The 22113-nt window shown below is 56.1% G+C and overlaps 7 protein-coding genes across 7 annotated transcripts; 3 read left to right on the top strand and 4 right to left on the bottom strand.

Moving 5' to 3' along the window:
- Positions 1–2507: 2507 nt before the first annotated feature.
- On the top strand, positions 2508–5012 carry CCM_08770 (uncharacterized protein; the record flags this gene model as incomplete). The annotated part of the gene is made up of 6 exons (XM_006673906.1): positions 2508–2546; positions 2997–3086; positions 3340–3622; positions 3723–3974; positions 4140–4574; positions 4645–5012. The coding sequence occupies 6 exons, from the start codon at positions 2508–2510 to the stop codon at positions 5010–5012; spliced, it is 1467 nt and encodes a 488-aa protein (XP_006673969.1).
- An 805-nt stretch (positions 5013–5817) lies between these two features.
- CCM_08769 (phosphatidylinositol-3,4,5-trisphosphate 3-phosphatase PTEN) lies at positions 5818–7468 on the top strand (the record flags this gene model as incomplete). The annotated part of the gene is made up of 2 exons (XM_006673905.1): positions 5818–5915; positions 6001–7468. The coding sequence occupies 2 exons, from the start codon at positions 5818–5820 to the stop codon at positions 7466–7468; spliced, it is 1566 nt and encodes a 521-aa protein (XP_006673968.1).
- A 125-nt stretch (positions 7469–7593) lies between these two features.
- Positions 7594–9108, bottom strand: CCM_08768 (cyclin; the record flags this gene model as incomplete). The annotated part of the gene is made up of 3 exons (XM_006673904.1): positions 7594–8529; positions 8613–8820; positions 8885–9108. 3 exons carry the CDS (start codon positions 9106–9108, stop codon positions 7594–7596), a joined length of 1368 nt encoding a protein of 455 aa, XP_006673967.1.
- Positions 9109–9700: 592 nt separating this feature from the next.
- Positions 9701–10178, bottom strand: CCM_08767 (uncharacterized protein; the record flags this gene model as incomplete). The annotated part of the gene is made up of 4 exons (XM_006673903.1): positions 9701–9811; positions 9872–9953; positions 10014–10021; positions 10077–10178. The coding sequence occupies 4 exons, from the start codon at positions 10176–10178 to the stop codon at positions 9701–9703; spliced, it is 303 nt and encodes a 100-aa protein (XP_006673966.1).
- Positions 10179–13025: 2847 nt separating this feature from the next.
- Positions 13026–14784, bottom strand: CCM_08766 (Mannose-1-phosphate guanylyltransferase (GDP); the record flags this gene model as incomplete). Its single annotated transcript, XM_006673902.1, has 3 exons — positions 13026–14396; positions 14494–14580; positions 14707–14784. 3 exons carry the CDS (start codon positions 14782–14784, stop codon positions 13026–13028), a joined length of 1536 nt encoding a protein of 511 aa, XP_006673965.1.
- A 794-nt stretch (positions 14785–15578) lies between these two features.
- On the top strand, positions 15579–17956 carry CCM_08765 (M protein repeat protein; the record flags this gene model as incomplete). The annotated part of the gene is made up of 2 exons (XM_006673901.1): positions 15579–15701; positions 15770–17956. 2 exons carry the CDS (start codon positions 15579–15581, stop codon positions 17954–17956), a joined length of 2310 nt encoding a protein of 769 aa, XP_006673964.1.
- A 606-nt stretch (positions 17957–18562) lies between these two features.
- Positions 18563–21528, bottom strand: CCM_08764 (Fes/CIP4 domain-containing protein; the record flags this gene model as incomplete). Its single annotated transcript, XM_006673900.1, has 6 exons — positions 18563–19281; positions 19338–20255; positions 20326–21029; positions 21095–21174; positions 21280–21372; positions 21490–21528. 6 exons carry the CDS (start codon positions 21526–21528, stop codon positions 18563–18565), a joined length of 2553 nt encoding a protein of 850 aa, XP_006673963.1.
- Between the last annotated feature and the right edge of the window lie 585 nt (positions 21529–22113).

The following is a 22113-nucleotide window of genomic DNA, read 5'->3' as shown; positions in this document are numbered from 1 at the left end:
TCCAACCACAATGGCTCACTCGGCAGCGCGGGCCCATGGCTTGCGCGCCGATATCCGGCTCAGTCAGAGAAGGCGAGAATTCCCTATACGGGCAAGAAACAAAGAGAAACTCAAACGCTGGCTTTGGGCTGGTATAGTTCGTTCCGCAGTGGGCTGAGTGACTTGCAAAAGAGACAAACCCCCCGCCAATGGGGCAGCGGCTATATCGGCATCGGGGGCCATGCTTCTGAGCTACACGCACATGTAGTTGGCCTCTCGATTATTATTTCTTGTATTTTTTATTTTATTTTGGATCAGATCGGCAGCCGCGTCATTTGGTCGAAACGGCACTCGATGCAGCGCAAATCAACTCGAGGACATGGATCATGCGACTCGATGACAATGAGCAACGGAAAAACTCTATTTGCAAGCCCCCCTTCCTCCTCCTCCTCCTCCGGCGGCGTTTGGACATTGTGGTATTGTTTCCATCTCGGCTTCCATCTCGCCAAGAATTCAGCTCTGACAGGTGAGCTCATCTGCGTGAGAAAAACGCGCCAGTTGCAGAATGGTGGCGGAACGGTGGCGGCACCTAGACGGGATCTTAGATGCTTCAAGATGGAGTTTGCTGGACCATCGGCCCAATCAGTGCGAGGCGCGGGGAGGAGCTGAAGTGTCTTGGCATCATCTAGAAGAGTTTTCTTTTTTTTTTCCTTTTTTTTTTTTTTTTTTTTTTTTTGGTTATCCTTATCACGACATGACTGAATTTACTTTATTCCATCTTCTTGCCCTCTTCAGCCCTGGGGTGAGGGGGCCGAAACGCCTTCTTCACGGCTATCGAGCAAGTCAGCGGCCTCCGCCGAAGCCACATTTTCATTCTCGTAATCCATCTTTTTTTTACAACTAGCGTCTTGTCATGATATGTTGGTAAACGGATGCCAAGGCTTTTTGTTGCGGATGCGCTTCTTGGTGCTAAATTTAGCGCATGGGTTGTTGTGTGAGAAGAGTACAATATAGTACGTAGTACTCTTGTACCTTTTGTACATTGCTGCACGCCACGAAAACAAAAGTTCATGCCCAAAGGATGATGAATCCCAACCAGGAGAGGCAAACCTACCTTTCCTTTTGCACTAGTTTCGTCCGTCTGCCCTTGTCGCAGAGCTGACGGACGCAACGTTGGGCCCCGTGGTCGTACTGGCAGTGTTGATCCCGTCAAAACATGGGCCCCAGTAACAACCTGAGCGCCAGACCGATACAATGCTTGAATGCTTGAATGCCTAGCTAACTAGTTAGTTTGGACCGCTCTTTTGGGTTCAGACGCAGACACGGATCTACGATGCCGTGGGCCACGCTAGGGCGGGCCCAAGGGGGCCTCAGCAAGGGTTCACAGGCTTGTCATTGACCCATGTGTCGAAATCGCTTGTGGTGCGAGAAGCGCTTGTTGCCGTCTCTGCTCTGCTCGTGGAAGAAATACTTGGCACTGGTGGTACTCGGTAGGTGAGTCTGAATCACGGACGCATGTTCGTGTAATGCAAAGTGTCCATGTTCCCAAGTGCCGAGGATTTCAGGAATGGGCCAGGGGATCGGCGAGGGGTAATAGTGGAAATGACGGAAAAGCGGCAGGTACCCCATGCACTATTCCGAACGAGTAGACAAGATGCTCATTTGGGAATGACGGCTTGGGAGGGAGGTCGGGCATCGTCGTCTGCTGGTGAATGAGCAGTAGTTGGACCTTGTCCGCATGTCCGACTGACTTTGCTGTGCGCAAGTAGTTTTGGTGGAAAGGCTGGGCACACCAATGTGGTCAGCACTGGGAATAGGTCGTGAGAACGGCATCGTCGGCCGGACAGTGATTTCTCCATCACCGGGTCACGCCGAGAGAGAGCGCCCGCCGCACAACGCCATCGGAAGAGAGCCGCCCCTTTCTCGTAGTTGGGTAGTTAGGTTCGTTCCTCCCGTTGGCCTCGGTGTAAAATAAACTCCAAAACAGTCTACTCCTTTTTTTCCGCCGACGGGATCGGTCAACGCCTCCTCCTCCCCCCGCACTCCTTCAGCCCAACAACAACAAACTTCGCCATCATGTCGACGGCTTTCGTGCTTTTTTCTTTCTCCCTTTTGCCGAGGCCACTTTTAAAAAAATTCAATCTCGCGCGCCCGTCCGGCGCGCTCGTCCTGTGACGTGCAAATGGCTCCCCCCTCCAAGCCGAAACGGCGCCGCGGATAGGACGGCTTTCCGAGAGCGAGCGCCGCCGCCTCCGGTGAGTGGCGTTATTGGGGCTTTGTTGCTTTTGGCTTTGGCTTTTGGCATGGGGAGGGAGAAGCTGGGCACCACCCCTTGAAGCGAGGTTGGGAGCTTTGTCCCGCGTTTGGAACGAACGACCGCTTTTATGCTTGGATGAAGAGGAGGATGAAGCAGAGACGAAGCTCCCATGTGTCGCAGCGCGTTTTGTTTTTTTAAGTATGGATTTCCTTTCGCATAATACGTCCCATGCCAAGTAGTTACGAGGCCGTTTCTAATAGACTGCGCCACGATGAAGCGTCACCCCCAACCGCTGCCAGGCTGGCAGGGCGTACTTTGTCACTACTGACGACTCGATGAAGCAAACAATGCGCCTCTTGTTTGTCTCAATTTTGACAAAATTACGGCGCCCCATCCTCGGAGCCTGCCGCAGCCCAGGCAGGAATCTCGCTGTGTTCCGCGGTCTCTTCCCTTTTATGCCTGCATCGCCCTCCTTCCAGTTGATTAAATAAATACGCTCCTCGTCCATTCGAGTTGTTTCTTTAACGAACCAAGTGCGATTCATTTTGAAAAAATCTTTTTATTTTTGCCTCCATCATCCACAGCTGAACAGCTTATATTAATTACCTGCAACGTCGCGACCTTCTTCTTCTATTGCTGTGTGGTGGTCAGCTCGTGCCTGATTCGCCCTAGTTTGTGGTCCCTCCCCCTCCTTCCCACGTCTTTGTGGCATTCCCGTCTTACACAAAATCGTACTACGGCTGCAAAGCAATAAATCGAGAGAGGAAAAAAAAAAGAATTCCTGCAGCACATCGACCCTTATTACCAACTCGAGAATAAGCCGATTGATTCTGCCCCCAAGCTCACGGGGGTGTGCAGCTGTGTGTGGTGTGTGCGTTTGCAGTTTGCATCCCGACTTCGCAACCAAAGTAACGTTGAATTTTTCTCCCATCGCTCGTCATGGTAAGAAAGCTCCATTCTCCTGCAAGCCACGAAAAAAAACCCAAAAAAATACGGAGTAATTTAAAGAGACTCCAATGAGACATGCACGGCCCGAGGGTGTTGCAGCTGTTGCAGCCACTATCCGTACATATTGGTAGCTTACAAACGTCTCTGAACCCTAGGTCTCTCCGTCCACCTCGTCGACATCCTCTCGCCGGGTCACGTCTTTGCTCTCCCTGGCCCTCCTCGTCATGACCCTGCTCGTCGGTCCCGGTGCGGCCCAAGACGGCCGTCCCGCAGCCTTTGTGTGGCGCGGCCCCAAAGATGATCCCGAGCTGTCTCACGCCGTCGGCGAGTTGCTCGAGTCGTCTGCCCGCAACTTCAACGTCAGCTATGTCTGGGCCGACAAGATTACCCCCGAGAGTCTCAAGACGGTCCAAGTCTTTGCCTTTCCAGGCGGTGACGGTATGTTGTGCTGTTTCCCTTGTCATGGTCCTGTCTGTCTGTTTCTTTCCGTTGCCTGCATTCCTGTGAAGAAGCAATATACTGCATACCGTGTTGAAAGAGAGCAAGAGACGATACATTGCTGTCAACAAGCAATACACTGCTGCCAAGAGCAATACACGGCTGTCGAAAGCAATACACGGCTGTCGAAAGCAATACACTGCTCCCAAAAGCAATACACTCTTGTCAAAAGCAATACACTCCTCTCAACACCCAATACACTGCTACCAAACGCAATACACTGCACACTTGTTTCCCACTCTCCTACATCTCTCCACTGCACTGTTCAATAAAGCGCCCCCATCTGTCGGTTGTCTGCCAACCCGTCAACCCTGCCTATCCACAAGCCAAGATGTGGCGTCAGGGGGGCGGATCATGTCCCCTGAAACTTGTTTCCACCACCTATTGCCGTGATGACGTTGCCCCCCGTCCTCCCAATCTCCAATGCTAATCGACCCCGATTTTTCTTCCTTGACAGATGTCGACGACGCATGGGCCGAGCTCGAGCCCGTCGCCCAGTATATCCGGGACTTTGTCGCCGGCGGCGGCCGGTATCTCGGTTTCTGCCTCGGCGCCTACCTCGCTGCCGATGACCCCGGCCTCGCCCTGCTGCCCCCGGGCTCCTCCGTCCCCGCCGAATGCGACGAGCCGGACGCCCAGGTCAGGCACACCCGCGACACCACGATCCAGGTCGACTGGGCCTTTAGCTCCGGCGAGGAAGCGGGCACCGTGGCCACGAACCGCTGGATCTTCTACCAGGAAGGGAACTTGGTCAAGGACTTTCCCGAGACGGACACGAGCATGGTCATTGCGCGGTACTCCAAGACGGACGACGTCGCCGCCACCATCAACAAGTACGGCGAGGGCTGGGTCGGTACCACGGGACCGCATCCCGAGGCGAACAAGCTTTGGTGTGAGTGTTTTTCTCAACATGCCCCCTGCAGTCTTTTTCAGAATGATACGCTGACAGCAAATGCATGCAGATGATTTCGCGAATCTCACCGCCCAGGATGGTTTCCAGTTTGCCATTGGTCATGACCTCATTGAAGCGACCATGAGCGGCGGCCTCAACGTCAACAACCTGGCCGCGAAGCCACGCAACGGAACGAGCCCAGACAACGGAAGCGGTGCAAACAATGGAACGAGCCCAGATAACGGAGGCAGTGGAAACAACGGAACTGGCAGCGACAACGGCGGGACCGGGAGCGATAACGATGGTAGTGGCCGCAATGGAACTGCCACGACCACACCTACGGCTACGCCCAAGAACCTTGCCCCCACGCCCAAGACGGTAGCAAGTTCCGGCAGCCGGCGGGCCAAGAATCCCTTTCGCTTCTTCTTCCGACGATAGGCGTTCTTGCGGCTCACATGGTTTTCTTCCCTATCGTGTACAGACCATCATGTGGAGGATTTCAGCTTTGACCGAACCATGTGTCGTCAATACATCAAACTAGCGACATGGCTGACTGAGGAATTATATTGCTTCGCTTGCTCTGAAATATTATAGGGAGAAGAGGAAATAAAATAGGACAAATTGGAAAGATGAGAAATATCGGAAACATGACTGCAACTACGAGATGGGGAAGACGGGAATAATTGAGAAAGGAATAAGCAAGAAAGAAAATGACAAGGATTGAAAATAGCAAGTATGAAGAAGATGATAATCAAACCCGAATTGTATTTGTGCGGCCCTGCTCTACGTCTTGTGCAATTTTTGAAACTTGGATTTCCCTGGAGGCCGCCAGTCTCGCCAAGCCCCCAGAGCCAATGACGTCGTTGACGGATTTCTTCTCTCCAACTGCATCCCCAACTCCAACTCCAACTCACAGCCATCAGAAAAATGCGGCAAGTTCTTTGAAACTGAAAATACCGAAGCGCCAGTCAGACCTTGTACTCGTTTGGCCAAGAAGAGAATTGTCTCGAGGCCGGGGTGACACGCAACCACGCAACCGCCTGTGTCGCTGCTTGCCGTGCCGCGCCGAACCTTCAGCCAGCCAAGCCAAAGCCTCTGCAATCGGCGCTTAGCTGGGTTTGTATATCTACACCTCACGTCCTCCCCGGATATCCTGGGTTGGTTCTTCTTCTTCTTTCCCCATCAAGTTCCCTCCAGAGAGCCGATAAACCAGGGCGGCATTGCTCTCTCTCTCTCCTGCAAAATGACGTCCGTCCTGCGGTCCATCGTCGCCGGTCCGCGCAAGGCGCATCCAGAAGCACGTCTGGACCTGTGCTATGTCACCGACTACATCATCGCAACGTACGTCCCTCATTTTGAAACCCCTCCAGCCCGAAACCATCAATGCCAAAACCGCTGACTCTCTCTCCCTCCCTCTCTCCCGCAGCTCCGGCCCCTCGCACACGTACCCGCGCCGCGCCTACCGCAACCCGCTCGACGAGCTCGTCGCGTTCCTCGACGGCGCGCACGGCGCCGACTGGGCCATCTGGGAGTTCCGCGCCGAGGGCACGGGCTACCCGGACGCGCTCGCGCACGACCGCGTGCTGCACTTTCCCTTCCCCGACCACCACCCGCCGCCGTTTGCCCTCGTGCCGCGCATCCTCGCCAGCATGCGCCACTGGCTGCACGGCGGCGCGCTCGACGGCGTCACCGGCACCACCACCCCCGAGCGCCACCCGCACCGCGTCGTCGTCGTCCACTGCAAGGCCGGCAAGGGCCGCAGCGGCACCGCCAGCGTCTGCTACATGCTCGCCGAGGAGGGCTGGCGCGCCCAAGACGCCCTCGCCCGCTTCACAGAGCGCCGCATGCGCTTCGGCGCCGGCGTCTCCATCCCCTCCCAGCTGCGCTGGGTCGCCTACGTCGACCGCTGGACCCACCACGGCAAGCAGCCCTACGCAGATAGGCCCCTCGAGATTGTCGAGATTCACGTATGGGGCCTGCGCAACGGCGTCAGGGTCGACGTCGAGGCCTTTGCGGAGCAGGGCAGGAGGATTCAGTCGCTGCACACGTTCAGCACCGAGGAGCGGCACATTGTCCGCGGCGACCCGCCGACGGACGGCGGCTTCTCCCAGCTCGTCTGGGACATGGCCGGCCTGTCCTCGGCCAGCAAGGCCCCGGCCGACGCCGACTTTGCCTCGGCCACCAACAAAGCGGACACGAGCGCGGCGGCACCCCCTCCGGCGCCCAAGACCCAACCCGACCTCATCATCCCCGAGCAGCCAACCGCAGCCTCCTCTACACCGTCCAGCAGCAGCAGCAGCAGCGAGACCGAACCCGGCGGCATGGCCGTCATCTTCCGCCCGGCGACGCCCATCCGCGTGCCCCACAGCGACGTCAACATCGCCGTCGAGCGGCGGCACCGCGCGCACAAGCGCATCGGGCTCACGGCCGTCTCCGCCGTCGGCCACGTCTGGTTCAACGCCTTCTTCGAGGGCCGCGGGCCGGAGCAGGGCGGCCGCCCGGACCCCAGCGGCGTCTTTACGATTACGTGGGACGCCATGGACGGCATCCGCGGCACGAGCCGCAAGGGCAGCCGCGGCCTGGATAAGATGTCGGTCGTGTGGCGCTTCGCCGACGAGGACGGCGGTGGTGGTGTTGTGCCTGCTGCTGCTGAACCGGTGACGGCGGTCGGACCGCCGCACGAGGTGCGTGAAAAGGACCTTGGCGTGCGCTTGCAAAGCCCCGCCAGCGCCAACGTCAGCAGGGCGAGCAGCGTCCGGACGGTGGACTTGCAGCGGCATGCAAAGGGGGACTCGCCGGACGGTGGCGAGGACGCCGCAGTGCTGGACAGTGTCAAGACGAGCGACCCGGCGGGCGCGGAGCTACGACAGGAAGATACCAAGACTGTAGCTTAAAAAAGATGAAACATTGTGTATATATACATACAGGCACATACATGCTAGGCTGCCAAGCTACCCTGACTTAAAAATAAACCGCCCGTCAACTAACAAGGTTCGTCCTACCAGCCCACAGCTCGGTGTTAGTGATGACGGCCGCGTCCTCCTCTATGGTATCGCTCGCCGCCGCGGTAGCTCCCATACGGCTCTCCTCTCCTATCCCCACGGGCTCTGTGGCCACCACCTCGATAATTGCCTCCTCGTCCGTGGCCACCGCCGCGCCCACCTCCGCCGCCGCCGCCACCGTCCCTCCCGTCTCGCGGGCCGCGCGGCTGTTCCGGCGGCGGGGGCACGGGCTCCTCCACCTCCATCTCGTACTCTTCGTACTCCTGCTTGAAGAAGCGGCCGACGGCGTCGTGTTCCGTGCGGGCCGCCTCGGGGGCGAAGACGAAGCGCATGGTGCCGTCCTGTCTGCGCGCGGCGCGCTGCGCGGGGCCTGCATCGCGGGCCTCCACCGACCACGCCTGATCCGCGGCCGGCTCGGTCAGCGGCGCGTCAATCTCGCATTTCTGGCAGTAAAACAGGAAGCGCGGGGCGCACGAGGCGTCGAGGTCCTGGTTGAGGCGGATCTTCATGTCCATGAAGCGCGCGAGGTCGAAGCGCGCGCCGAGCTTGGTGGCCTTGTGGTGCTGGACGTAGAGGTCCAGCAGGTCCAGCATGGTCTCGACGACGGGCGCGCGGGCGTACTGCCGGCGCTGGGCGGCAAAGGCATCGACGCGGTCGAGGAGCGACCGGTCGCTGCCGTCGCCGCCGCTGAGGAGGCGCGCGGTGAGCTCGACGACGGCCATGGCCATGGCAAACGTGGTGCGCTTGATGGGCACGAGCGTCTTGTACATGTCGATGCACATGGCGTAGGCGGTTTCGTAAAAGGCGCGCGACGACGTGCCTGAGGCGCCAAAGATGCTGCGCACAATCTTGACGAGCAGCTTCTGCGGGTAGCGCGTGCGAAAGTCGAAGCCAATGGTCTCAAGGATGTGGCGCTCAAGGCCGATGATGGTCTTGCCGTTTTGCTCAAACATCTAGGAAGCAGAACAAAGGTCAGTAATCCGGTCGTTTCAACCGGCTTTGTGAGATTTTCTGGAGAGACGGGCTTGGTTCGCACCTTGTCGTCGGTCGGCGCAGGCTTGTCTGGGTTCCTCACGGCGTAAGCGGCCGCCAGTATGTCCTTTGATTTCTTAATCGTGTCCTCGACCTTGCACGCCAAAAACAGCGATGCGAGCGCCGCGTCGTGAAAGTTGTACTCGGCGTCGCGAAAGTTGAGTCGAAACTTGTGAAAGTAGATGCAGGCCGTGTCAAAGGTCCGAACGGGCCTGGCGAGGGGGGGGGGTCTGGGTCAGCAAGGACACGGGTCTCTGTCTACCTTGGGTGACGTACAGTTTTAGATGCTCCCGCACATTCTCAATCAGCTGCACACCCTGCAGGCGGTAGTTATCTTCGCGCGCGGGATCGCAGCCGTTGGAGCGAAACATGCGCCGTATGCGCGTCTCGGACGAGTACTGGTTGGAGCTGGAGATGAAGCCCGGATGCGGGCCGATTTTGGCCTGCGCCGGGGTGCCGTTGCTCGGCGGCGCCGTCGGTGTGTTGGAAGGCTGCGTCATGGCTGTGTCTGGGGTTTCTTTTTCTCCGGGAAGGGAGCGTTGCTTCGGTGTCCGAGGCTGAGATTGTTGGACCGGCGGCGTGCGCAGCTCCGGTCGGCTGGGCTGCGAGGGCGCTGCGTATCTGGGGGCTCGTGTCTATAGGGGTATCATGTCGCAAGAGGTTACTCGGTGGGTGTATGCGCGAGATTGCTGTGAGGATGCGTCAGGGGCCGCTCGGCCGGCAAAGTCGTAATGGTTCGGAGAGAATGTCGAGTTGAGACTGGAAAAGAAGCGATCGCGGATGTGGATCGCTGTCGGAAGTGGAGTGCGGGTCCCCAGCCGGGGGCATGCAAGCATGTAAGTCAGGCAATAGTTAAACTAGTTACCTTATGACACAGTGCTGCCCTACAGATGTCATTTACTCGTCGCACTAATATGATGATAAATTGGTTCAATATTCACTGGCTAAATAACCTGGCTATCTATCCTGCCGGCTGAAACTGATCCAAGCCATCACCCATCGCCTTGTACACAGGAAAGCGTTGCGGCAACTAAAAGATTCTCAAGAATCGAAGTGGCACATCTCATATGTGTATTTCTTGTCGTGTATAATTTAACAGCAAGTGGTGGCGTCGGGGCCATTGCCGCCCGCCCAGTCAAAGATGATGAACTTGGTGAACTTGATGTTGTTGTTAGAGTAGGTCTGGCAGCGCCAGCCGAGGCTCTATGCGGCTATTAGCAACTTTTTTCGTAATAGGGACGAGAGGGAATCGGCAAAACATACGCTGCAGCCGTTGCAAACGCGAACACAGCGGTTGGTCGAGGCACGGAAGTTGTACGAGTTCCAGCTGCCCGAGGTAGAGCCCCTAAATGTTGTCAGTCACCAGCTCGAGAACCGGGGGGGCAATAGAGAATTAATTTCTTACAGGGAAGTCTAGAAACCCAATGTTAGCTTTCATTCTGCAATCTGCGGGGACAACTTTACGTACCTTGGCGGTGCAGGAGCCGCCCATGTTTGTTCCGCTGCAGGCCTTCATCTCAACAGCGCTGGCGCAAGCAGCAAGGAAAGCGGTGGCAATGGCGAACTTCATGTTGGTGGATGGTCGGTTTTAGAATCAGAGATTTTATTGAAATGAGTGAAAGTTGGAGTGAGTAGGAGAAGAGGCTGGCAACGTAGAGTGCTTGAGAGGATGTCGACTTGTTCCTTGTCCGGCCGCACCTGGCCTACTTATACACGCCTGCCAGCCTCTCTGTTTTAACTCTGAACCCAAAGCAACATCGTAAAGATCGTATTGAAGCCGAGTCTTTATCCAGAGCTGAAAAGTCTACCCCTCTTGAGCTGGCCATGGTGCGGTCTTGGACGTGCATCGGGTCCTCGCCACGACTGATTCCAAGATGCAGCCAAGAACAAAACGTCAGCACTTGGCAGGGCAAAGTGTATGTTTCACTACCGTGATTGGTTACTCTGTTAGCCAGTTCGAGTCCAGCCTGCGCCTAGTTCACGGTGTGGGCTGCTTTCCCCGACCAGATGCTCGGTCACGTTGCCGGAATGGTCTCTCCGCATATGTACATGGACACGGCACCAGAACATCCAGCGGCATCAAGGTTTGTACGGCCCGTGAACAACTCAGGCACCGTACATAGTCAGTGTAACTCTAATTGTTTGATCTCAGGTCAGAATTCGCTACACATCAATGTGCCACGGTGTACGTTTCCGTTGACTTGGACTCACCCAATTCCGGCCATCGTCACGTCGCGCTGGTTACCCATTCTCATATTTCACAAGACGACTGGGATCATCGTAGTGGTCCTTGGCACAGAACTCGAGTCCAGTTAACCCAAGTTGCGAATGGGGGAGCTGAAAGCAACAACCAGTCCACCCTCAATGCAACCCCAAGGATATGCATAACTCAGTAGTCTAAAACTTGACGATGAGCATCTTGACCTTCTCAAAGCGGCATCGTGCGCCACATCAAAGGCACGGCCCTACCTTCAGCCTCAATCTTGCTTTCCTCCCCCGCCAAAGTCTGGTCTTGGGCTTGGGTAACATGGTTGGCTTTCAGCCCCGTCTTGGCGAGGGAATTTGATGGGGAAGCCCCCCCGCATGATTCCGCAGGGCCCTCGGAGACGGCATCACGCCCGCGATGGCCCGATTTAATAGGCTTGATGACAGAATGCAGGGTTTCATATTTTTGGAGACTGTATTGGGGAGAGGGGGTTCTAGACTCGACCCCGCGTCGCATGGCTCGAGTGGTTGGCTCGTAGGCGCGTTGGATGTGGGCGCATGGGAAATGGAGAAGATTTCTTTTCAATAAGACCTAGGCGACTAGAACCCTTTGGATTCAAAGGTTCGTGTTTACTGTTTTCTCGCTACTTGTTGGCCTAGCTTCACACTAGTTCATACTAGATATATTTAACAGTAGTCCGCTCATATCTGCACACGCGCATAGCTTCATATTTTGCGCTCAACAACAAGTCAATTTCGTGTTTGCTTCTATTTACTCCATGCTTTAGCTTAGAAACGCGAATTCTCTGTTTATCCGCAATTGTGGCCACGTACACCTAAACCAACAGTCAAGACGCGTACATATATAGTCGTCGGCCTCCCCAAGAGGAACGAAGATTTCTTGCTCTGCAGTGCTTCCACACTCGACACATCATTCCTTTTTATTTCCTTTGTCTTGGAAAAACTTCTTTTCCTTGCCCTCTATCAACAGAAAGCTCCTTTGCAGCACAGATGAACACTCCTTTTACCGCGACCTGATTTATATCGGAATGCAATCATTCACTACATCACAGATCGCTTGCGGATCTGCAGAACGCATCTAGCCTTCCCGATACTTCGGCACAGAAAGAAACACCACCGTCAAGGCCTTTGCCCTCCAGCGTAGCCAAACCGTCGAGCCATGGCACCATCGCGATAACAATCACGGAGAAGCAACTACCTATAACCACCAACAGACAAGCGTCTTTACCTTGCAAGGTTCTCGAAGCGTGGAAGCCAACACGCACTCAAATTCTAATGAGAAAACACGTCGTTGCCTACCACTTTCCTCGAACGTTTGCAATTTAATCACGATACTACGACGGCTTCCTTGCTTGCCGTGATGGGGCACGCGCAAGCCTGATGAGAGGAAAGAGTCGAAACGATCGCTGGCGGTAGCGGCAACTATAACCCAATTCTTTTCATACATATTGTACCCAGAAACTGTTTCTTCTTTACAAATCAACAGGACTCCAGCGGCCACGGGGGTCTCTGGAGCACGAGGTTCTCATGCTTGGAAGGTCTGGGTTGGATATGGCTTCAGTACTTTTTCGCAACTGTGTCATGGCGGTGTGGCTGCTAAAGGAACAGACGCGAATAAATTGGAGAGAGGTATACTTGGCAAAGAAGGTGGCAGAACAGATCTAGTACAACTTGGCTACTTCAATAACAGTTTTGTCATCTCAATGTTTGCCTTCTTACTACAGTAACACGATGACGCAGCTTAGTTTGTCTGTCGCGTTGTGTAGCTAGCCGTTTTTACCATGAAAGATGGCACACATCGTGGTATTAATCATGTCGTCGTAACCAATTCCTTGTATCACACCAGTCGCTTGGCAGCTGCACTCGATGCATGCCCTCATTGATAAATCCTATGCGCTGAGGGCTGTGTTCGACTCTTGGCCTATAGTTTGTGGGTGTAGGGTATTTGTGATGGGTCGTCCTAACTCGCGAGGCGAATTCTTCAGCCAACATCACTAGTCACCGAAAAAGTCCTTCATGAATTTGAAATAATATGAGAGAAGTGAAGTGGTTAATTAGCTAGCACGCTAGTATAAATTACAGCTGAAATACCGTTCCCAAGATGCCATTTATTACAGCTTGCCCATTGGCAAGCAATTTTCTTCAGTCAATGATGCCACAGAATCCATGACACGTCATCAAAACAACGTCTCTACATAAGGCTCCCGAAACCAGCCCGCTGGGCCTTCTTCACAAGCGTCTTGACTTCTTGCGAACGAGCGCGGGTGGTGATCATGAGCGCATCGGGCAGATCGACGATGACCAGATCGTCAACACCCAGGCAAGCAACAAGACGGCCGGAACCGGGAACAATGATACCACCAAAGGTCTGCTCGGAAACGACGAGATCGCTGTCACCGAGAACGCGAGGGGAGTTGGCTTCGGCGGGAAGCATTTCAGCAAGGGACGAAAAGTCACCTACATCGTCCCAACCGAAAGTGGCGGGAATGACGGCAACCTTACCCTCGGCAGCGGCAGGCTCCGCAATAGCATGGTCAATGGCAATTGTCTCGAGAGTAGGCCAAATCTCGGCGAGAACAGCAAGACGCTCAGGCTCGTTGTCCCAGACCTTGGCGATTTTGACGAGACCAGCGTGGATCTCGGGGCGGTGCTCTAGTACAAGCTCCATGAGGGTAGCTGCGCGCGTGACGAACATACCAGCGTTCCAGCGGTACTCACCGGAGGCGAGGTACTTGGCGGCGGTGCGGGCATCGGGCTTCTCCTTGAAGGAGCTGACGAGACGGGCGGTGGGAGCGTTGTGGCCGTTGAGGGCCTTTCCGAGCTGTACGTAACCGAAGCCGGTCGCAGGGTGAGACGGCGCGATACCAATAGTAACGAGATAGCCAGCCTTGGCGACGTTGGCAGCTTCACGGACGGCGCCGAGGAAAGCATCTTCACCGGAAATCATGTGATCGGCGGCGAAGGAACCAATAATGGCATCGGGATCACGCTCGGCGAGAATGGCGGCGGCGAGACCAATGGCGGCCATGGAGTCCTTGGGACCAGGCTCAGTGAACAGGTTGTTGTCCTCGAGCTGGGGGAGCTGGCCCTTGATGGCCTCGGAGTGAGCAGGACCGGCGACGACAGTCATGCGAGAGGAACCAGTCAGGGGAACAAGACGGTTCCAGGTAGACTGCAGCATGGAGCGGCCTGAAAGCGAGACATCGAGCAGGAACTTGGGATGGTTCTTGCGGGACAGGGGCCAGAGACGGGTACCAGCACCACCAGCGGGAATGACGACATAGAAGCCGGGAATTTCATAGGCGGGGGAGGCGGTGGTGAAAAGAGGCTGATCACCAAGAGGGTTAAAGGTGAGAGTAGAGGCCACGCGGGGGAGAGAGGTGGCGGAGAGGAAAGGCGACGAGGTCTCAAGGCCCGGGGAGGGGTGGGAGAGGCTGAGGTTGCGGTTGTCGTACTTGTGCTGTGACGGATCAGTATGAGGCAGCAGGGGAGAATGGATCATGAATAGGCCGAGTATAAGCGAGAGCGACTGCATGTGCGATTGATTCCTGTGGGATGCAGTCTACACTCGCTCAATGAGTGAGGTGCAGACAATCCAGGCCCAGCTGGAATTGACGAGTGGAGCCTCAATATCGAGAAAGGAGTTGGGCATCACCTACCACGTTATCCTGGAGGAGGCGCTCCATGTTGGTATTCTGGGTGCGCAGAGCAGAGCACTCGACACGAAGCTCAGAGAGCTCGGAATTCTATGGCACATTAGTTCATCTCGCCATTGAGACCTGCGCGCGCGTAGGGCTGGCACGGCGCGCAACGGCGAAGCGACTCCGACAACCCCTCGGCGGCACAAACAAAGTACATAAGACGCAACCCACCTGCTTCTCGAGAGCGCCCATGACCTGGCTGAGCTGGGCGGCAATGGCGACCAGAGCCGACTCGGAAACGGACGCCATGATTAAAGGTAGTATTATAGATTCGGATGAAGAAGGTTAAAGGAAAGACGTGATGTAGCGAGAGACGAAGAAGCAAACGGGAGAATGTCGTCGGGAGAAGGGAACGAGGAGATGGGTGCAGATTATTATTAGGGAGCAAAGCTGCAAAGTGTCCACTCGACGTCGTATTATTGTCCACGAGGGCGCCGCAGGGAAATTTGCTACCCTGGTGTTAGACTTTATTAGGGGACGAGCCTTTTTTGTCAGGGACGAATGGGACGCACTAGCAGGGTCTGACCAGGGCGAACAGAGGATGGGGCAGCCGGAGATGGGGCGAAGATTGCCTGACTTTGGTCACTTTTGACTTTTGAGCCAGGGGCGGCTTACATTTGGGAGGTGGTGGTGGTGACGGGTACCAGTGGAATAACTACCTATCTCGGGATTGCACGAGGATAGAAAGTGAAGTTATCTCGAAATTGGGCTCAGATCCTCACGTGATTGTGGTGCGCGTTTGTACTCTCTCTTTATAAAGTCTCTGGCAGCTGCGAGCTTGAGGCCAACGGCGAGTTGGCAGCTGGCGAGCCCTGTTGCACGTTCCTCGCATAACTGAAAGGCTAAAGGCTGCCCCACCGTCCTCTGTGATGGAGGTCTGCTCTTGTTTACATGCTCCAACCTCCACAACACCACTAGTTAGCCTCGACATAATCGACTACTTGAACGCTTTTTCCCAGAACTCATCGCTCGACCATCCATACCATCGCTATTTGAGCGGCGCATTGCTTTCCCATGCTTCTCATGGCCATATCCTCTTAACAATGAGACGCAACACGCCTCAGTCCGGGGAGCGTCCCTCAAGTCGCCAGGCGACGGCCACGACAGCCGCTTCGCGAATGCGCGCCAGCACGTCGTCATTGCCTCGCGGGCCGCAATTTTCGAGAGTAAGCTCTGCGGCATGCACCTCACCACCTCCGGGCTATGCAGGCAGAATCATCTAACCCGCCTATAGCTTGCATCGTTCCGTGCCAGCACGCAAACGACCTACAACCCGGTGGCAGGTGCCGACTCAAACCAGCGCGCGCTGTCTCAACGCAGCCCTAGTCAGGCCGACTCGACGCGGCCGAGCTCTCGCGATAGTATCAAGGAGAACCTTGCACCACCCGACGCCGACGAATATGAAAAGTACCGACGGGAAATTGAGTCTCTCAAGGCCGAGATCGGCACGCTACAGTACCGCATGCAAACGGCCGACTCTGAAAAAGAAATTGCGCTCTCTCAACAAAACAACAAGGTCGAGCAGGCGAGACGGCGAGAACAGGATGAATTCCAAAAGCGCCAAATTGCAGAAGCTGCCCGGGGCCGATTCGAGGCACAGCTCGAAGAAACGCGTTCCGAACTTGAAGGCCTGAAAGATGTCAGCGAACAGTCGACCAGAGAGTTGGAACGCAAGTTCCGCGCCGCCCAAGACGAAGCCAATCTTGCCCAAGAGCAACTGCAGGATCTGACTATTGCCAGAGATGATGCGGAGCGAATTAGCAAGAAGAAGCTTACCGACTTAGAAACGCAACTAACGGCACTGCAACGAGCGACCAAAGACTACAGCCACGATAGCGACGCACGTGAGGAGGTAATCCAACGGACCCAAGCCCAGGTAGCAGAGCGTGATGCGCATATTGCAGCTCTCGAAGCTGATGTGCTGCGTCTCAAAGCGCAGGCGGGCGATGCCGACACGATGCAGGCCATTAAACGAGAGTTGTCCGAACAAGTGCAGCACATTCGTGCCCTGGAAAGCACAAATCGCGACCGGCTGTCCGAACTCAAGCATTTGCGCTCTGTCAACAAGGCAGTTGAGGTGGTGGAAGAGGAAAAGAGGTCGCTGCAGCGTAGAGTTGAAGCCGCCGAACTGCTAGAGGCTGAGCTGGCAGAAGCTAGGCTACAGAGGCGGCGCCTTGAAGATGAGAGACGCTCATGGGCATCGTATTTGGACGGCTCGGCTGGCGCTGGTGCCGAGTTTGACACGCCCGAAGCCATGGCGCGGGCGTTAGCAGAGGAGCGCTATACCACGGCAAACTACATCGATCAGATTGGTGCCCTGCGCGGTGAAATCACTGCCCTACAAAACACGGTCCAGTCGTACGAGCAGGAAAGAGCAAAGCTTCTAGAAGATCTCGAGATCGTGAAGGCCTCGGCCAACGCCACGTCTACGGACAAGACTCGCTTGCGTCTAGAGCGTGAGAAGGTTCTCGCTCTCAAGGAGGTCGAGTGCCTTCGCGCTCAGCTTAAGGCTTTTGACACAGAAGATCAAACCATGCAGCCAGAGCAATTTGACGAGGTGCGCGTAAATCGCGTTCAGGAGCTCGAGGCTCTCATAGACAACTACAAGATTGAGCTGCAAGCTGCTCATGTCCAGCTTTCCTCTGTCGAACCACACCCTGTCACACCCACCACGCCGCAGCCGCTCGCGGGATCCAAGCGCACCTACACCAACGACGATGGCAGCGAGCAGCTCGGTCAGCTGACGCGCAAGAACCGTAGCCTGCAAGGAGAGCTCGCAGGCCTGCAGACCAAGCTGGCTATACAAGCCAAGGAGCTCAGCGTCAGCCGCGAGCAGCTTGCAGTGGCAAAGTCTCAAGGCCAGACACGCGTGCTGTCACTCCGTTCTAACCCGACAACGGATCACGAAGCCATCAAGCGGGCCACGCTCGAGGCGCTACAAAAGGAGAACAAGGACCTCCTCGCCACGCTCAAATCCAAGCATGGCAAGGCCACGACGGTGCCCTATATACCAAGCTCGGTTCTGGGCACTATGGAGCGCGAGATTGCTGCCGCCAGGGCTGAGACGGCGTCGGCGCAAAAGTCTGCGCGCCGCCTGAAGGAAGTCTGGGGCAGCAAGTCGCACGAGTTCAAAGAGGCTATTTTCTCGACGCTCGGGTGGACGGTGACGTTTATCCCCAATGGCAAGATGCGCGTCGAGAGCACCTTTTACCCGTCCAAGACGGACGAGCACGAAAACTCCATCGTCTTTGACGGCGAGCGCGGCACCATGAAGGTTGGCGGCGGGCCCAAGAGCCAGTTTGCCCAGCGCATTGCCGACCAGATTGGCTTCTGGGTCCGCGAAAAGGGCTGCATCCCGGGATTCCTCGCGGCGCTGACGCTGGAGTTTTACGAGGAGCATAACAACAATAAAGAGCGGTAGCATCAGCGAAAATGACAGTCGGGAGTGGGTCATGTATATTGGGATGGTGAACATTTATCTGGGACTGTACTATTTTTGTTATTTTGGGATGGCGAAAATTTTGCACATTTCGAGGCGTTGAACTAGAGAAGCCAACCATGCACTAAGCTAGGAAACATCATGGAGGCCAATATGACTACCAATCAAGAACAAAAACATGCCTGAAATAGACCATCTGCTTCGAGAAAAAAAGTGTATAAACTCTAGAAACTATTCGATACAAAAGCATGGCTACATGATACAAATTAACAAAAAAAGCGGTAGAGAGGGACGGTCAAGTCCTTGGTCTGAGTATAGATATAAAATGACGCTGAAAATGGGGTGTAAAGGCGGGAAAAGGGAGAGAGTTAGTGCTAGTCTTGACCGGAAAACAGGAGGACTGGTACTGCTCGGGTTTAATCTGTAGACAAGGAAGAAACCAAAGAAAAGGAGGGCATGATGCACCTATATACGGTTATAAAAAAACGAGGGCATTCCAAAAGAACACCAGTACTAACCAAGAAGAAGAGATAAAGAAAATGCGAGACACCATCCAGGGAATACTTTTGTTGATCTTTTTCTCAACTTTCACTTGCTCTCGTATTTGCCACTGACGAGCTTCCGCGTCAGGGGCACGTCGACCCAGTTCTGCAGGGGCGGCGTGTCCGGCGCAGTGTCGGCATCGGCAAAGGGGTCGCTGGCGGTGGCTACCTCTTTGCCCTTGACCTCAGCTAGGCGAGCGACCGAGATGCCCGAGGCGGTGGCGGCCGATCCGGATGTGAGGTACTCCCAACGGGCCTCGACGTGACCGGGCCGGGGCTCGGCGCCGTCGGCGCCGAGAATGCGGCAGACAATTCTCTGCGCCGTATCGGGGTCTTCCGGGAGAACCACGTCGCCAAGACGCCAGTAGACCAGGTGCCTGTCCTTGAGGTGGGTGCCGCTGGGTTTGGTTTGAGCGCCGGTGGCGCGGCCGTCATAGGTAGCGACGACGACAACGTTGTGTAGTGTCAGCGGGCCAGGGAGGGTGCAGGCCGGGCTGCGCTGGTACTGCAAGAGCAGGCCAAGCTTGTCGCCCTGGGGCTTCCACGCGGGTTTGAGGAGCAAGGGCACGAAACCGCGGAGCGCGAGGGGATTGCTAGCCTCATCGGCGAACACACGGTAGGAAAAGGCGGTGGATGTCTTGGGAATGTGAGCGAGGTCGAGGGCAAACTGGTCCGGGTGCTCAATCGAGGCGTTTTGCACAAATATGCGATTCGGGCCAATCTTTTCTAGACGGGCAAAATTGTTGATGCGAATCGTTTCGTGGGCTGGCGAAGGAGGTTAGTCTGGGAGTTGGCGATTGGAGTGGTCAGGGCGGGCTTACTCTTGTCATGGGCGTCGCTGCTGTGGTAAGCAAAGGCAATCTCGCCGGCAATGGACACGCTCTTAATCTCGCCGTCTTCAAACTGGGCGGACACAGTCTCGATAATGGACGAGTGAAGGCCGGGGCCGTGCATGTCCGGGTGCTGGACGTGCGCAAAATTGCCGAGTGAAGTGCCGGAGCGGACGGACTGGGAGTCGGAGACGCCGGCAGTGCTGGACTCCGATGTCAGTGCCGGCGCGGCCGCGACGGGCTTAGCAATGGAGGGGAGGGAGGCAATGGAGCTGTCGGAGAGCGCGCCAGGCAGGCCGCCCGTCACTGGGTTGTAAATTGTGTTGCGGACGTCGCGGCGGCCGCGAACGGTGCGCGAGCGCTGCGCAGTGGTCGAACTGAGCTTGAGCGTGTTGGCCACGCTGGACAAGGCTGCCTGCTTCTCCGCGGGGTCCTCCTCAGAGATGGGCTGGTTCTGGATGCTCAGTTTGAACGGCTGCTCGGAATCATCGCTGGCAGCTTCGCGTTGCGCCTCGCTAATCGGGTCATGCATGGGCGCGCGAACGGTGAAGCCCTCGGCATCCTTGGCCCCCTCGGCAGAGGGCTCGGCGTGGCCGGCAAGCGATCCGTTGGTGCCGGTCGAGATGGGCAGCGGCGGGACGGCGTCGGCATCCATGTGTGCGAGGCCGTTGGGCCTGTCGCCGCCCGTCTTGGGACGGATGGGGGATACAGGCCCGTCTTCGGCGAGGGAGGACAGTCGGGAAGATTCGTTGAGGTTGCTCGCCGAGGCCCGGGGCGAGATGCCACGGCCGCTACTCCCAAGACGTCCGAAATTAGGGGCCTTTTGCGCCCCAAACTGTCCGAAACCACCGTGTACACTCTGGCGACGTCGTCCACCGAGGATCGTGCCGAGTCGTCGAAGCTTGGATTCTAGGTGACGTTAGCAGTGGGGCTTCCTTGCACATAGCATGGATGATAATGGGCGAGCAATGTCACGTACCTTTTTGGGGTGCCGGTGATTGATCAAAGTTATCCTCCTCGGGCACAGACTGTGGGACTGATGGCGTAGGGGTGATGTTGTTATTGTGCATGGTATTTTCGCGGCTGACAGATGCCGGCGTGGCAGGAGCCTGGGAAGCATGATTTGCTGGCACGCCAACGGACGAGCGCCGTGTCGAGCTTCGGGTAGGAGCCAGCGGCCGGTCGCCAATGGTGCCCTGCACAAAGCCCCGAATCTCAGACTCTGTTTCAATCTCGATGGTGATGGCGAGCGTTTCGCCGGCAATGGCTTGTGTCCGGTGCGCCTGGTCAGATTCGTGCGTCTGGTACTGCGTAAGGACGTCTCGCAACTGGTTGACGCGGGACTCGTCGAGGGCCTGGAGCGTCTCAAAGACAAAGGGCGCCTGCGAATCCCACTCCTGCTGCGCCGACTCGAGCCGCGCGGACGCGGTGTCAAGCTTTTGGGCGCTCGTCTTGGCCGCCTTCTTGCTTAGCTTGTCGGCCTTGTCGCGGGCGTCCTCGAGGTCCTTGCCGAGGTAGGTCAAATTGGCCGATATTGTGCTGATGTTCATGACGTCGTTGCGCTGCGGGAAGCCTCGGAGGGGTAGCTCGACGTCTCGCTCGATGCCGTCGGCGAAGTGGTGATGGGACTGGGCGATGCGCTCGACGGCGCCGAGGATGCGGGCCCAGGGCGTCTGGAAAACGCTGCGCAGGTACCGTTAGCTTGCAAGGAGAATGAAGGGATATGGTCGGTGGTAGTAGCGCCATACCCGAGCTCTGACTGCGGGACTTTAAACTGAGCGAGCTTGCGCAGGCCTGCGACATATTGTTCCTCGACGCGACGGCGTTCCTACACAATGGCACCAGTCAGTATTGCGACAAGAACGAAGTCAACCCGCCCTCTACAAGAGAGAGGTGAAAAGTCACCGGCGGACTGCCATTGATGTTGTCGTACCTGGAGCCAGTCGGCGATTTCGTTGTTGATCTTGCCGATGCGCTTGACCCGGTCGTTGAGGACCTGCGCAGCCTGGTTCGGCTGAAGATGCGGCTACAGCAAGGACAGTTAGCGACCCAAGCTCTCGACATCTGGCTGACGTGCCACGAGCTATCATTGCTAGCAATGGCACAGACGCCCCGACAAAGGTCGAAAAAAAGAACGACGCACCAACATGGCCGGGTACTCGGCCCTGGCGAGGTCATCCATTGCGGGGGATTGCTTTTGGGTTGGCTGCAGCGCTCGGCCGCGGCGGGAATTCGGGATACTCGGTGGCTCTAGATAAGATAGCAAGAGACGGGGCGATGAGAGAGGCAGGAAAAGGAGAGGCGCGGTGGAAAGGGTGGCGATGCCCACGAGAAACACAGGACGGGGTTTATAGGTATGGGTCGCTAAGTTGCGTCTGTCTTGGTCATGACGAAGTCTGGGGAGGCCGGAGGGAGAGCTGTTTGGGATGAGGCTAGTAATTGTGGAGACGTATTCTTTTTTTTTTCTCAATAGGCTGCCTTACAGCGGACCACAGCGGACCACAGCGGGTCTCCGCCGACTTCAGCACTTGTCTTGCCCTGAACAATTTCTCTCAAGTCAACGCTAGCACCGCTAATTAGAATCGAGTCAGCATTCTACAGCGCTCCCCATCGGGCCTTTTAGCGCCCTTATTAAGAACATGCCTGCTCCCCAGCTTAGAGCCAAAAAAAAGAAAGACGCATTGAAATGAGAATACGCATAAAATCTAATCAAATACAATGCATCGCTGTACCATTTCAAACTTCATCATGCATAACTACCTGCATA

This window comes from Cordyceps militaris (assembly GCF_000225605.1).
Source record: "Cordyceps militaris CM01 unplaced genomic scaffold CCM_S00007, whole genome shotgun sequence".
Classification (NCBI taxonomy): domain Eukaryota; kingdom Fungi; phylum Ascomycota; class Sordariomycetes; order Hypocreales; family Cordycipitaceae; genus Cordyceps; species Cordyceps militaris.
The sequence above is the reverse complement of the archived record's forward strand: the minus strand, read 5'-3'. Positions and strand labels throughout refer to the sequence as shown.